The sequence below is a fragment of the Hibiscus syriacus genome, unplaced genomic scaffold (genome assembly GCF_006381635.1).
Source record: "Hibiscus syriacus cultivar Baekdansim isolate YM2019G1 unplaced genomic scaffold, ASM638163v2 tig00112276_pilon, whole genome shotgun sequence".
NCBI classification, from domain to species: domain Eukaryota; kingdom Viridiplantae; phylum Streptophyta; class Magnoliopsida; order Malvales; family Malvaceae; genus Hibiscus; species Hibiscus syriacus.
Genome location: NW_024063291.1, coordinates 352,663 through 368,750, shown reverse-complemented (window position 1 = coordinate 368,750; position 16,088 = coordinate 352,663). Strand labels below are relative to the sequence as shown.

Here is a 16,088-nt window from a genome sequence, read left to right as displayed (position 1 = left end):
GTGAGGTTACTATTCATATAAATAGTAAATTTTATGAATAGTAAAATTTGGTCGGCGATACAAATTTGTCGACGGAGGTGTTCTAATACACGGTGGTTCGCAAGAATTGTCAGAAACGATCCAAAAGAAGTCAAATTCGAGTGGGAGCGATGGTTGCAGACAAAGGGAATGTGAAAATTGAGAAGTTTGATGGAGCGGACTTTGGCTTTTGGAAGATGCAGATTGAAGATTTTCTGTACCAGAAAAATCTATATCAACCTCCCTCAGGAATGCAACCAGAGGGCATGGAGAATGAAGACTGGGTTCTTCTCGACAGACAAGCCCTCGGAGTTATCCGACTTACATTATCCCGCAATGTTGCTTTCAACATAGCAAAGGAAAGACCACGGCGGGTCTTATGGCGACTCTCTCCAATATGTGTGAGAAGTTATCGGCCTCAAACAAAGTTCACTTGATGAGGCGATTGTTCAATTTGCAAATGGCGGAAGGGGCATCAGTGGCTCAACACCTAAATGAACTCAACACAATCACAACCTAGTTGAGTTCCATGGAAAATGAATTCGATAATGAAGTTCGAGTTTTAATTCTCTTATCATCTCTACCAGACAGTTGGAATGCTACTGTTACAACAGTCAGCAGCACGTCGGGAAATAATAATTTGAAATATGACGATGTTCGGGATCTGGTATTGAGTGAAGAAATTCGATGGAGGGAATCGGGTGAAGCATCGAGCTCCTCAGCCTTGAACATGGAGTCTAAAGGGAGAACTTCAGAAAGAAATCCAAATCGTGGCAGATAGAAATCAAGAAAAATCAAGAAAGGGAAAATCAAGAACGGGAAAGAAAGATTTTAACTGTTATAATTGCGGCAAAAAGGATCATTTTAAAAGAGATTGTTGAGCACCAAAGAAAGATATCGGTGCACAGGAATCTGCCAACATGACAGAGGAGATAGGTGATGTCATGATTCTAAGCGTCAACAGTCTGATTGAATCATGGTTCCTGGATTCAAGGGCATCTTTCCACTCCACCCCATGCCAAGAAATCATGGAGAATTATGTTAGTGGTGATTTTGGGAAGGTTCATCTAGCTGATGATGAAACCTTGAAGATCGTCGGAAAAGGAAACATCCGATTAAATTTGCCAAACCAGACCACTTAGAAGCTGAAATGAGTGAGATATATTCCTGGCCTCAAAAGAAATTTGATTTATGTTGGATAGCTTGATGGAGAAGGATATAGTACAACATTTTCAGGTTGTGAATGGAAAATTACCAAAGGAGTACTTGTCATTGCTCGTGGTAAGAAGAATGGTACTCTCTATGTAACTTCAAACTTGGAGAATATCATTGCAGTAGCAGATGCTAATGGAAAATCAAACCTATGGCACCAAAGGCTTGGACATATGAGCGAGAAAAGGATGAAGAAAATTTTGTCAAAAGGGAAGCTACCGGATCTAAAGAATATAGATGTCGGACTATGTGAGGATTACATTTTTGGGAAACAAAAGAAAGTCAATTTTGCAAATATTGGCAAGACACCCAAGGCTGAAAAGTTAGAGTTGGTTCATACTGATGTATGGGGACCATCTCCAATTCCATCTCTTGCAGGCTCACTATATTATGTCACCTTCATCGATGATTCTACAAGGAATGTGTGGGTTTAGTTTTTGAAGAAGAAATCAGAAGTCTTTGATACCTTCAGAAAATGGAAGACCATGGTGGAAAATAAGACTAGTTTGAAAGTCAAGTGGTTGAGGTCTGATAATGGAGGAGAGTACAAAAATAGTAGATTCAGAGATTTCAACGCAAACAATGGGATCAAGATGGAGACAACAGTTCCCATGACACCGCAACAGAATGTCGTAGCAGAGCGCATGAACAAAAGTCTGAATGCACGTGCCAAAAGCATGAGGATACATGTCGGATTGCCCAAATTGCAATGGGCTTAAGCTATCAACACTGCAGCTTACCTGATCAACCATGGGCCCTCAGTTCCATTGGATGGCGGAATACCAGAGGAAGTTTGGAGCATAAAAGAAATAAACATTTCACACTTAAAAATGTTTGGTTGTATTTCTTATATACACATAAATTCTTCTGAAAGAAGTAAACTAGATGCTAAGTCTAACAAATGTTTCTTTGTTGGTTATGGTGGTGATGAGTTCAGTTACCGGTTTTGGGACTACGAAAATTGAAAGATCATCAGAAGAAGAGATGTCATTTTCAATGAGAATGTGATGTACAAAGACATGTCAACCATAGAATCAAGTAGCTCCAATACCAAAGCTGCAGAGACTCTACATCTTGAGCAGTTAGATGTAAAGACAACTTTCCTTCATGGTAATTTGGAGGAAGAAATCTATATGAGGCAACCAGAATGCTTCATAGAGGCAGACAAGAAAACCCTGGTATGCAGGTTGAAGAAGAGCTTGTATGGTTTAAAACAATCTCTTAGAAAGTGGTACAAGAAGTTCGATAGCTTCATGAGTAGCAGTGGTTTTACCAGATGCCAAACAGATCATTGTTGTTACATCAAGAAGTTCGACAATAGCTTCATTATTCTATTGTTGTACGTTGATGACATGATCGTTGCAGGCTCAGATATGCAAGAGATTATAAACTTGAAGCAAATATTATCAAAGCAGTTTGCAATGAAAGATCTGGGTGTTGCAAAGCAGATTCTTGGGATGATGATCAAGAGAGACACAAAGTCGGGGACATTGATGTTATTGCAGGCTGAGTACATCAACAAAGTACTCTCCAGGTTCAACATACAAGATGCTAAACTAGTAAATATACCTTTAGGTGTTCATTTTAGACTCTCCAAAGAACAGTCACCAAAGATGGAGGAAGAACGTGCACACATGGTGAAGACGTCGTATGCCTCAACAATTAGAAGTCTGATGTATGCCATGGTTTGTACTAGACCAGATATTGCTCATGCAGTGGGAGCTTTTAGCATGTACATGAATAATCCGGGCAAGGTACACTGGGAAACAGTCAAATAGATCCTCAGATATCTACGGGGTACCACAAATAAAGTACTTTGTTTCAAAGGTGGATATACGATACTGACATGCTGTGTAGATGGTGACTTAGCCGGAAATGTTAACATCAGAAGAAGCACTACAGTCTATACTCTAGGAGATACTGCAGTGAGTAGGGTTTCTCAACTACAGAAGATAGTTGCTCTCTCCACAACTGAAGCAGAATATGTTGCTATTACGGAAGCCAGCAAGGAGATGGTTTGGCTCCAAAGTTTCTTGAAAGTTAGTCAAGAAACAAGAAAACAATGTCTTGTATTGCGATAGTCAAAGTGCTATCCATCTAGCGAAGAATATGTCTTTTCATTCCAAGACGAAGCACATACAATTTTGATATCATTTTATCCGGTCTCTTCTGGAATATGGGATTTTGAAACTTGAAAAGATTAGTGGAGCTCAAAATCCGGCAGACATATTAACAAAGACGGTGACTACGGAAAAACTAAAGTTGTGTTCAGCTTCAGTTGGCATGCTAGACTAACAAGACTAGAAATGTTGTTGTATTGATCGAGGTGTGAAGACAAATTAAAATCAGTCTTCAAGTGAGAGATTGTTGAAAGTTAAGAAAGGGAAAGTCAAGATGGGGGCACCGATTTAAGAAAATGAAAGTCAAGAAAGGGGGAACCGAATTCGGTGCCTAATTTTTGTTGAAAATGGTAATGGGGAAAATTGTATTTTAGTTCCTGTATACTTTAGGGTATTTACAAGATTAGTCTTTAAGCTTCAACTATAAATACCCTAACCCATTTAGCTTTAAAATCATCCCAAATCATTTATTTCTTCCAATACTAAAGAGTTTAGAGAGTTCTCTTGTGAGTTGTGAGTGTTTTGTAAACACCTGTAAAGTTTCTCTCTTTAGTAAAAGATCTGCAGTAGTCTGGAGACGTAGGCATAATTGGCCGAACTCCATTATCAATTTCAAGTATTATTTTTCCTATTTTATTTCGCATTCTCACTAATCTGGTTATATGGAAATTACTCGTTTTATTTCCCAACAGTTCTAAGGAGATAAGGGATGTAATTTTTGCTATGAAGGGGGGATAAAGCCCCTCAGCCTTATGGGTATTCAACTAAATTTTTCCAAGCGGCTTGGGGAGTGGTGGGTAGGGAGATAGTGGATGATGTTCAATATTTCTTTAGTTCTAAGGTAATGTCAACAGGGTTTAATTCCACGATTATTACTTTACTAACCAAGGTTCCTACTCCGTATATTGTTTCAGATTTGATCATGTTGTAATACTATATATCAATATGTTACAAAATCATTGTGATTGTATGAAATTGATTCTCTCAGATGTTATTTTCGGGAATTAAAGTGCTTTCTTGAAGGGTAGGGAATTATTGGATAATGTTTTGTTTGCTCAGGAAGTAATGAGAGGCTATGTTCGTAAAAATATTTCTTCTCGATGTGCTTTAAAGGTAGACCTTAAGAAGGCTTTTGATTTGCTTGATTGGGGGGTTTTGCTGCATGTTTAGGAGGTCCTTGGGATGAGCTCAGGGGTTGGATCAATGCGTGTGTTTGTCATTCGAAATTCTACATTGCTTTAAATGAGGGCTTGGTAGGATATTTTGATAGGGCTAAGGGTTTGAGGCAAAGGGATCCACTCACGGAGTATCTTTTTATTCTGAGTATGAACGTTTTATCATGCTTGTTGAATTGTGTTACGGATCATAGGTTTTTGGATTCCACCCTAGGTGTAAGAAACTAAAGCTCACTTATCTATATTTTGTATATGACTTTTTGGCGTTTGTCAAAGGGAATTTGGAGTAGGTGCAGGGGATTTGTGATGTTTTGGAATTTTTTAAAGGCATCTCGGGGCTTTAAACGAATAATTCTAAAACGGAATGGTTTAGTGCTAGTGTTCATTCCCTTTCTTTAGATAAGATTGTTAGGGTTATAGGGATTAGGTTGGCAATGGTCCCAGTAAGATATTAGGGGTCTCTTTAACCTCTAGAAGCCTTTAAGAGTTTGAATTGTAGCACATTTGTAGATAAGGTTATTAAATAGGTTCGGGGTTAGGTTGTTAGAGGTCTCTCCTTTGTTGGTCGACTTCAACTCATATAGTATGTGGTGTTTGGTTTACAAACTTTTTGGACTTGTATTTTCCTCATTCATGTGGGTGTTTTGAGAAGGATTACTCAAGTTTTCCCGTATTTTCATTTAAAGGGTAATGATGGTGATGCAAGAGGTGCGAGAGTTAGTTGAGAGCATATTTGTCATCCGAAGGAGGAGGGGGTTGAGGATCAAAGAGCTCTTGAATTGGAACAAGGCGTGCATGATGAGAAACCTCTGGCAGGTGCTAACTTGTGCGGATACTTTATGGGTGGCCTGGTCACTGAGAAGGGAGAGTGTGTATGGCATACTAGGTCTCATCCATGGTGCAGCTGGGTGTGGAGGAAATTGTTGAAGATTCGAGACTGTTTGTTGTGCATAGGGGATCCTATTGGTCCTTACAGAGCTAAGGATGCTTGAGATTTGTATAGAAACAAAAAGGAGAAAGTGGGATAGTATGAGGTGGTTTGGGGGAGGTATTGCATCCGAGGTACAGTTTTGTTTTATGGGCATGATGTATGATCGTTTGCCTACTAGGTTGTGTTTAGTGGATTGGGGGCTGCATGTGCCTCCTTGGTGCTTACTTTGTGAGGAGGGGCAGGTGGGGATATAGACCATCTATTTGTGCTTTGTTCGACAGGTGTGATCTATGATTTTAGGCGCTTGTTGGTTATATATGCAACGATCCTCTTGGACTGAAGTGTTAGAGTGGGTAGGTAAAGGGATATTGAATTTGATTGTTTGTCTTGCTTGAAATTCTATGATTTATTTCATTTGGCATGAAAGGAATAATAAGAATTATGGACGTCGTCCTAGATGTGCTAAGCATATTTTTGAGCTGATAAGGGACTGTGTTAGGGATAGACTGGTTAGGTGTAAGGAGTGTGTCTTGGTCCGGTTGGTTTGGTTCAAAACTGGGGACATAGTTTAATTGTTTGATTTGTCTGTATAGTTTGGTGCTGCGTTAGTAGGGCTTTGTTAGTGGTGGTATCGATTCTATCGTATTGGTTCTTTTGGATGAAATGAAAGTATATCGATTATAAAAAAACAAATTGAATGATCTCAACTAACCAAAATTAACACAAATAAGAAAGGATCTAAACCCAAAATTAACCAACGAATCAGAAATTTAGAAACCCTATTGACCCAGACCATGTATGTCACCAAGTTTCTGAAAGTTGCAGCATGAATTCGCCAATAATACAGGGGCAGACCCTGGCACATAAAATGGTTGGAAAATAAACAAAAAAAATAGGGTACCTTAACAGCAATCACAGATCAAGAAGACAAACAGAGCAGAATCCCAAATGCAAAAAGGGGAAGACCAGAACTCCAAGAATCAAAAGCAGGAATACAGGCAGAGTTGGCCGATGGAGCTGGCTCCGAATCAGTAGTGGTGTTTCCTGGTTTGACATGGATCCCAAACCTCATTCCCCCGAGGCAATGACCAGTTACATTGCAGACGAACCAATACTTCTTTGATTCATTCAGCTTCACTTTATCTTCACCACTCTCGTACTTTGCTAAAACTCCACCGCTCGTTTCACACGTTCGGAACGTAGATTCCGTCACTTCGAAGGCATTGTGTTGCCCCTTGTTATATTTGAACTCTACAACACAGTATGGAGTATGGACACCCAGGTTAGCATATGTTGACATATTTTGTGTTGGGATGTAAATGAACAGAATTTTCGATGAATTGTTCGTTAATCATTCGTATAATGTCCGTTTATTAAGTTAAAATAAACGAGAATGAACAAAAATTTATGTTTATTTATTAAACGAACAAAAAACACGAACATTATATTAAAATTTTAAACAGACAAATTTAATATAAACACCTCCAAAAATAAGTAAATAAACACAAACGCGACTTTATTCATTCAAATCGAATTCATTTACACCCCTAATTTTTATATTCCAAAATCACGACCGAAGTCGGGAACCATTTTAGGAATCCATAATGGAATTACAAGTTTCTGGGATGATTTAAGTACAATTGTACCATTAGCTTAATGGCAAACCTTGTAAAACATATAACCGGAAAATCAAATCGGAAAAGATGGGTTTGAAGGGAGCAGTCAGTGGTATACCTAGAATGTCGCCTACGGTGAAATTGTATTTCTCCGACCAGGAAGCATAGTCAACCTCCGAGTTCCATCCGTTTTCGTCGCCAACGTTGTAGACTTCAGATACGGCACCGTTCAAGAACGAAAACCAGATCATAAGAATGACAACTGGGAATCTAACGTAACAGACAATCTTGTCTTCCATGGCTTTGAAAGCAACGAAAATGATGATCTTTTTGTTTTTGGAAAGTTCGATGTACACATTAGATTTTAAAGTTAACCAGTCGGAGGATGTGTCATCGTCAAATATTTTTAATAAATGAACAAACGATTACACGATTTGATCCTTGAACTATACACATTTTCTCATTTCGATATTTGTTTTTTTTAAATTTTATTTTGATACATTAACAATTATTTTCGTCCCAATTTTTATATAGAAAACTGTCAATAAAACATCGTATGTAACGTTCCTATTAGACGTACCATAAAATTTTCTCTGAAAAAGATTTGAATTTTAACTTTACGATCGAGAGAAAGTAACAAAAATAATATGATTTAAATACCGAATAGTGAATAAACAATCATAAGATACAACTGGAACTGAATCATTAGAACAAATGAATTCCAAGCTATGAGTGATGAAATGAAGAGTCGTATGTTTAATGAATGTGGTGTGGATAATGATGGAAGGTAGGAGATGCTTCAAACAAAAGATACAAGTCTTGATACATTTATGTGATGAGGAGAAGATAACGTGGGCACAAAGTAAAAATTAAATACTTTGATATAAAAGATGTTGGTTGTTAGTCTACTTAAAGTTTTTGGGTTGGATGGTTCGACATGTAGATAAGTCCAACTAGAAAGTGAACATAGACTTAAAGGTGGGTTAAATAATGGAACCCCACTTACCCAAGTCTTCAACAGTCCCAGCTTAACATTTAACAGTTCTTAATTAAAACTTGTGTCATCTTCCTCTATGACGTGATTTGCAGGCTCTTTCTCCTTGTGGAGTTTGATGTGGTGGTGGAGTAGGAGCATACATCATGTAGGGTGGAGTTAGAAAATTTATTTAGAAATATCAATTTTTTTAAGAAAAAAAATTATTGTGGAATGCTAAATTTATGTAAAAAAAATTCAAAAAAAATTGGTATGACATATGATACCTCTCATACTAAGCTGGCTCCATCAGTGACATCATGTAAACATAACTATTGCAATACAAGAATACAAGATACTTTCGATTATAAAGTAATGTTTATTCAGAATTTTCTTATTCATCGACAATATATATGTATTCTACAGACATAATTATTTGAATTCGAGTCCGCATTCTCCAAACATAATTATTTGAATTCGAGTCCTTTAAAAGTAACAACACTACCTTTTATTAGTCTTAGACAACCCAATAGATTCGAGCTAACGTTGTGTAGTTCATGCCTTTCTACATGAATAAGGGCTTACCTAGAAGCTCAAGAGAGACAATCACTGGTGCCTGCTTACTGCAATTGGGCTGTCCTAATCTTTCCCAAGTAAAGGAGGTAACGACAAAACTGCCGAAGATAATCTCTGTAACCGCAATCAAAGATTACTTAATTGATCACAATTATTTTAAACAAAATGTACACTGAAAAATTAATTGAAAGTTCTTAAAACAAGTGCAACTCCGAAGTGTACGATTGTAAAGCAATGGAAGTAGTAGCCAATAGCCATTGAGAAAAGCAAAAGCAAAAGAATTCCACTGCAGCATTTAAAAGCAAAATGTTCAAACTCCATGAAACTATCATATGGTGGATAAATTACGTTTCTAAAACTCGTCATCATCTTCCTCTGCAATATGTTTTGCAAGCTCTTGCTCCTGTTGTTGTCTCTCTCTCCTCTTCTCGGCACTTTCTTTCTCCTTGTGGGAGTTTGGTGGGAACCGAAGTGCACGCACCGCCTCATTCTGCATATTGAAGCAGAAAGCAATCCTAGAATTGAACGCCATTTGAGGCTGAGTTGTCAAGTAGATGTCTCCCGTCTCCTTTGACAGCATGCATCCATTTGAATGATCCAATGTTGCATCAATGGCTCCATCTCTAATTGCCTTGGCTACAATGCTCTCAGCATCGGCAACACTGTCCAATCTAAGCTTCTTGGCAACATCTGTCAGTGAGAATCGAGAATATGAGATACTTATGTTGCGTAGCCTTGTCCGAATGACATTTTGCCGCAGCCTAACAATCAAGTTATTGGTCCGGTCTGAATTGAAAGTACTTGAGAAGTTATCAGCCACAGATCTAAAAAGCTCCAAATCCCCAATGCGGACAGCCTGAAAATACACAAACATTTTGTACTCTCAAAACTTTTAGTAAAATCTAGCAACCACTGAAACCAAAGAGGCAATCCAAATGATTATAACCCTTTGTTTTTTGTGCTAAAATCATATATAAATAACAGCAATCCAATATTTGAATAATAACATGAAGATATACACACAATTCTCTCCATTTTCTTTCTAGGAAAGACATGCTTCCAAAATCAGACTTGATTTTCTATATGTAGAATGTAAAGAAAATTTAAGTATGAAAAACTCTTTTTACTCGCATTTGTCAATTCAAAGTAGGGCCTCAATGCCTTCTCCATGCCTTTCTGCATAAAAACAATCCTCTCGGGGATTTCTCCTAGTAGAAATCGGACAATAATGGCCCATTTGTTGCATTGAACCCGAAAACCAAGTGCTGCGACAGGGGCTTTCCTAGCAGCTTGGAGGAGACACTCTTTGGAGTTTGTGTACTCCAATTGGATTGTCCTAATCTTTCCCAAGTAAAAGAGGTACCGGAAAAACTTCAGAGGATAACCTTTCTCATATGAGCAAAAGCTAACTGTAAGTTTCTAAAGCGACAACCATAAACGTAACCATGCCAAACCTCCAGGAAACCATTTAATAACCATAAAAATGCAGCTAAATTGAATGAAATGAAGTGAGCAATATTCTCAGCCCATGGGTTACTTTATGATTTACTGTTCAAAGACAAAAAGTTAACTAAGATTATGACTTGCCCGTTGGTTTGAATGAGCTTCAAATCTGGGTGCCTTTGATCTCAGTTTCTCAGCTTGGTCATTTAAATTGTAATGAAGGTAATTGCGAAGTTGCAGGTTAAGAAGCGTTTCCTACACGATAGAAACAATTATATATAACACCCTAACACATTAGAGATATAATTGCTTAAATATTTGAAAATTCATCTGACCCAGCTTGTCATGGCGCAATGTTGCAATCCAGTGCAGGGCTAGAAGATTACTGTCAATTAAAGATATGCTAATTAGACTTAGAATATCACACAGTACTTTTGATCATGTATTCTAGAAACATACAGACTGAGATTTCCATAAAAGAAAACACGCATCAGAATATATACTAAAGACAACATTCGATACAAGTCAAATTTGAATAAGGTATAGCTTACCTCCTAATTTCAGCAAGGCTACCCTCGAGTTCATAGCAAAGAGAGTAATAAAAGTACAACCTCGTAGCTAGGACATCAAGGGTCCTCCTATTCAGATTCTTCAGCCGAGCAATGCTTGCAGAGGAGTATACCTTCGACTGAAACGAGATAACATTATGTAAAAAGAAACAGGAAACGTCCTGATGGAGTCATTTGCTAATGTACCTCATCGTATTTTTGTTGACCAATCAAAAATATCAGGACAAGCAAGTAGCAGTAGATTTCTAGCTCAAGCAGGGAATGCTTAGCAGGACGCTGAGCAGCTGAGGTTGCAGTATCAACTTCCATCTCAGCTCATCTTCCTGAAACAAATTCAACAATTGGATTATTAAAAGAACAATCAACGCAAGACTAAATACGTTACGATCATTTTACTGTACTTGTACACAAAAATATTTCTAAGGTGAACATGAAGGTAGACGAGAGAAACTTGACTAGCAACCATTTTCTACTAAACTGGTGAAGGTGACGAGCTAGTCAAGTCTGATTTTCAATTCTTCTAATTAACCAATACATCTAGTCTAACATAAGAGGAAACTAAAAACAAAAAGAAGTTATTCCACATGATAGCTGAATATAGCAATGTTCCATCAAAAGACTACCTTAGGAAGGTATGAAGAAAGCCGAGTAAGGGCCTAGGATCCAGGGCTAAGGGCGAAAGAGAGGAATGGGGACAGCACAGACGGCTTCAGCTTCCTTCTTAAAGCCATAGTAAGTCTTATAGCCCGTAAAATACGGCGAGCTTCACGGTCATACGCACCGGTCTCTATCAGAGACCCAATTTCCTTCAAATCTAACAGAAACCCAGAAGAATTTATTCAAATCCGAGTAAACCCACAAGTTCCCTGTTCAGAAAACATTAGAAAATAGCAAATTAAAGCTTTACCACTAAGCGTAAAAAATATGCGTGCGAGAGGGGGAATGGGTGTTATAGATGCATAGATGGAGTGAGCTTACGGTGCAAAGTGAATGGAGTGGAATGAGCTGGTTCTTCTTTCATCTCCACATCTTGAGTCATTTATGAGAATCTGAAACAATTTCAAATAGAAATGAAACGTAAAAAATAAGAGGGAAAAAGGTGAAATTTCGATTATGGAGATGCTTCCAAGTCAAAGGCAAAAGGGAGAAAAATTTGACCTTTGATTCATGAAACGAAGTGTCGGATTTGGAGGAAACGAGAGCCGAGCTTGCAGAGGACTAGGGTTTTCTTTTAAATCCTGTTTTATGGCCTTGTTCGTACGTATATGTAGATTGTAGATATAGTAATTCAATCCGAATTTGACCGATTTTCACTCAAGTTATTTTGATAGGATTAAATTTTATTAAAAGATAATTTACGTTGGGTTAGTCAGATTTTGTGGACGATGAGATCGGGTTCGAGTTTAGTGTGAAATATATCTTATCTGATCTGATTCGGAAGAATAATATAATTTTTTATCAGTTTAGGATAACTATTATAATACAAACTCTTTATTTTTTTTAATTAAGTTCATACTTTAATAAATAAATTTTTTTTTTATATATTTACGTTGGATAAGGACATGTCAGATGTAGATTTTTACCTTTAAAATTTTAGGTTGTGTTGGATTAAAAATGAAAAGGAAATAATTTTTTCGAATCGAATCGAATGAAAGATGTGTACTTTTCAGATTAAGTTCGGTGGAAAAAATATTATTCTCGAGTCAAATAGAGTTGGTCAAAATTCCAACTCAACAAAGACCCATTGTCATCCCTATATACATGTATAATTGTATATACATAATTTTATAAAAAAATAGTTAATTAGATGGTATATTATTATTTTTTTGTTGAGAAATCAGATGGCGTATTATATTAATTAAAGATTGATTAGAAAAGTAAGTTATGAAATAAAATTATAAATAGATTTTTATAAGTATATGTTACTGAGAACTTTAGTCAAGCACATCCAGTCTGCAACATTTGTCCATGTTAGAAGAAATCAAACACAACAAAATCGCGGCATTCAAACAAATGGTAGATCAGTATTGAAGATTGCCACAATCAAAATCAGCCTTTCTTAACAGCCTCCCAGGCAAGAATCTAGAAAAGAATCTCTCTCTCAACAAGTTGATAATCATCCCGCTCCTTTGTTGTATAAACCCCACCATATAAGACGTCGTAATGAGATCAATGCTTCTCCATCTTCTCTTTTGAGAAAAAATTTTCAACCCCATTTCAATCCTCTTATACTCTTCTTCTTCATCATCGGTTCCTTCCATATCGGGTTTCGATATCACTCCTGCAAGACACCTTGCTAGAATAACGCCGTCTTCCAAGGCCAAACATCCTCCTTGGCCGAGGTCCGGAGTCATAGGATGAAGGGCATCACCTGCTACACAAACATTGCCTTTGCTGATATTTCCCCATAGAAGATGCCAAGGTCTTCTGTATCTTAATTGGGACGACGCAATGCTATCGAGCCAGGTTTTTTCGACGACTGATTTCATGTCGTCGGGTGTGTCTTGGAGCTTGTTCAGTACGAACTGCTTCAGCTTAGCAGGGTCATCTTCTAGTTCTTCTTCTACAAAGTATTAGCAGAAGAATCAAGAATGTTATTCAATTTAAGTCACATTTTTCTGAAGAGGGGTTAATTTAGGTACCTTTGGTGGATGGAGTCCACGTCAAAAACCAGTAAACATTCTCGTCATTACAAGGGAGTAGGCCAGATCGAACACCTTTGCCGACGAACTGTCGGAATTCCGGTCCAAAACCATGGCCGCCTTTGAACTTTGTGTAACCCCTAACCGTTGATCGGCCTGTGAAAACAGGCTTCTCCAAACCAAGCCATTTTGCCACAACCGAGTTCACCCCATCACACCCGATCAGCACCTTGGCTTTGAGAACGGATCCATCGGCAAGATGCACTAGTTTAAAGAACCCGGATTCCTCAATGGAAACCACTTTAGAAGAGAATCTGATAGTTCCAATAGGGAGTTCATTTGCCAAAGCTTCCAACAACGATCTCCTTTGAAGACAACGAACTTCATGACCCTTAAACGATATCTCTGATGCTGGCTGGACTGAAAATGTAGAGGCAACAAGCATGCTGGAACCCAGGTTCAAACACCATCAACGTCGGTTTTATAGCTAACTGAAGCTTCAATGTAGTTAAAATGCAGTACCTTGGAGTAAGGTGGTGTTGTCGGCGGAGAGATTCGCCGATACAGAGAACATCCAAGGCTTTCCAGGCATTGTTCCACGTCGTGAATGCGAAGCCGGTGATCCTTAATTTGTCCGATGATTCCAAAACTAAACTTCGAATCCCAAGCCTGCAATGGTTCTGATTCAGTTAGTACATAGCACACAATATGATCAAATGGAAGGTTGCGGGTACGCGTCGATGTATGTATGTACCTGTGAAGTCCCAAGGATGTAGTTAGACCGGAAATTCCAGCCCCCACAATCACAATGTCCTTGACGATCTCCATTGCAGGGCTGGTAAACATGGAGGATTGAAGAAGCTGTTTATAGAAAAAGAAAGAGAATGACAAATGATGGTGTTGAGAATGCAGGTCCATGTGCAGATTTGTAGATAATATTAGTCAATTTGTCCGGTCGAACAATAGCAGACAACGGATTAAACTTTGTCCGCTAGATTGAATTGTAGCACGTGGTCGACCTAGGGAAGATCATCGAGTGAAAAGAGTATTTTATCACTTGCTTCACCTTCAATCGTGTAGCAGGTGTGGCGGCTAAGAAAGAACAAAATAGTTATTCGGAAAATAAGAAGCTTGGAACTGTCAAATGATTTCAATGATGAAAATGAATGTTGTTCTCTAGGTTGGAATAACTCCGTATGCAGAATAAATATGAGTTATCATTTATCAATTGACTAAGAAAATTTTTAAACATATTATATCTTATAATCACTCAAAATTATTATAATAAATTTAAAACATTTGTGTTATGTCCGCATATTGATTTCTGTTTTGACTATCCTTCGTGCTTTCTACTTATATGGTCTTGGATGAAATTCTGCATTATTTGCTTGTTGTAGCCAGAAATTCACGTGATGATGGAACATAATCAAGCCCAATTGTATTATTTATTCTGCTGTTAATGTTGAGCTAGGTTTGCCATGTGAGTTTGGGTCGCTTCCATTTTTTCCTCTCTCATATTATTCTGTATTATTTATTCATTTTAAGCATATTTAGTGTTTATAATTTAATGTTATTCTCTTCTGTTTTTATAATATATATATATGTGTGTATTCCTCTCATTCATGGGAAGAGTTACTCTTGCTAAAACGATTCTGCAAAGTATCCCAGCCTATATTATGCAAGTTAGTAAACTTCCGAAATCCCTCTGTGATGACATTGAACGGGCTATCTATCGTTTTATTTGGGGTTCCAAACCCCATGCTTCGTCCATCTAGTTAGTCCGATGGGATACTTTGTCAGCCTTTGTCGAAGGGTGGTTTAGGATTGAGGCAGATGGACTTCCAAAACGTTGCACTTCTTTTTAAAGTTTGCAACGCCTTAATTCATTCATCGTCTGATTTCTGGATTCGGCTATTACGGGAAAAATATATGATTGCAGAGGTTTATCCTTTCTCGCTTGCATGCTCTCCTTTTTGTCGTCAATTATCTAACTTGTGACCTTCTTTCTATGCATATCTTGCATGGTCTATGGGGGAATGGATCTTCAATTAATTTTTGGACGGATAGATTGGTCCTCTTATAAATTTTGCATCTTCTACTCGGCCCCTTGATATCTCGCTTCAAGTTGAGAGTGTTATCCATCCTGATGACTATTGGAACTGGGACACGATCGAGTCTCTCTTATCACCTGTTGTTATTCCTCAACTTCGTCGTTGTCTTGATCCAAATGTTACCATGGGAACCGATGTGTGCTATTGGTCTGGAAGTGAAAATCAAGTTTTCACGGATAAAAGTGCTTATTAAACGCTATGCCGTTCGTCTTGGGGAGAAAAACGAACTTGCTGGTCTGTCATTTGGAAGCTCCCGATTCCCGAACGGGTTCGTGGCTTTCTATGGTTGGCCATGCACGATAAAGCTCTTACAAATCCCGTTCGATGCGTGTGAGGTTTTAGTCAAGATCCTTCATGTATCGTTTGTGCTGCTGTAAGTGAGACGATGCTTCATATCTTAAGAGACCGTCAAAATGCTCGTTGGATTTGGAACTTCTTGCTTGCGAAATACCCATCGCCTACTTTCTTTACAAGCTCCCTCGATGATTGATTGCTTGAAAATCTGCATTCAACGCTGTTTTGTACTGAGATTCAAGGCCCTTGGAATGTGTTGTTTGCATCCCTAATCTGGCAACTTTGGAAAGCAAAAAATCTTGCTGTTTTCCGACACCAATTTGTAGCTGCTGATTCTTTCATTCCAGTATTCAATGGAACAAATATTATGTTGAATGCCACTAGAGAAAGATCCGAGGCTACTTCGGA

General features: G+C 38.0%; 2 protein-coding genes and 1 pseudogene across 2 annotated transcripts; all 3 read right to left on the bottom strand.

Annotated features, from left to right (window-relative positions):
- Positions 1–6,375: 6,375 nt before the first annotated feature.
- On the bottom strand, positions 6,376–7,473 carry LOC120177011 (mavicyanin-like; the record flags this gene model as incomplete). The annotated part of the gene is made up of 2 exons (XM_039183277.1): positions 6,376–6,707; positions 7,191–7,473. Coding segments are annotated over 2 exons (615 nt in total), but the record flags the coding sequence as incomplete, so codon positions are not given.
- Positions 7,474–8,826: 1,353 nt separating this feature from the next.
- LOC120177016 lies at positions 8,827–11,874 on the bottom strand (annotated as a pseudogene).
- Positions 11,875–12,654: 780 nt separating this feature from the next.
- LOC120177010 (monooxygenase 2-like) lies at positions 12,655–14,103 on the bottom strand. Its single transcript, XM_039183276.1, has 4 exons — positions 14,030–14,103; positions 13,798–13,944; positions 13,276–13,721; positions 12,655–13,196 (listed from the first exon to the last, which is right to left on the bottom strand). The coding sequence occupies exons 1-4, from the start codon at positions 14,101–14,103 to the stop codon at positions 12,655–12,657; spliced, it is 1,209 nt and encodes a 402-aa protein (XP_039039207.1).
- Between the last annotated feature and the right edge of the window lie 1,985 nt (positions 14,104–16,088).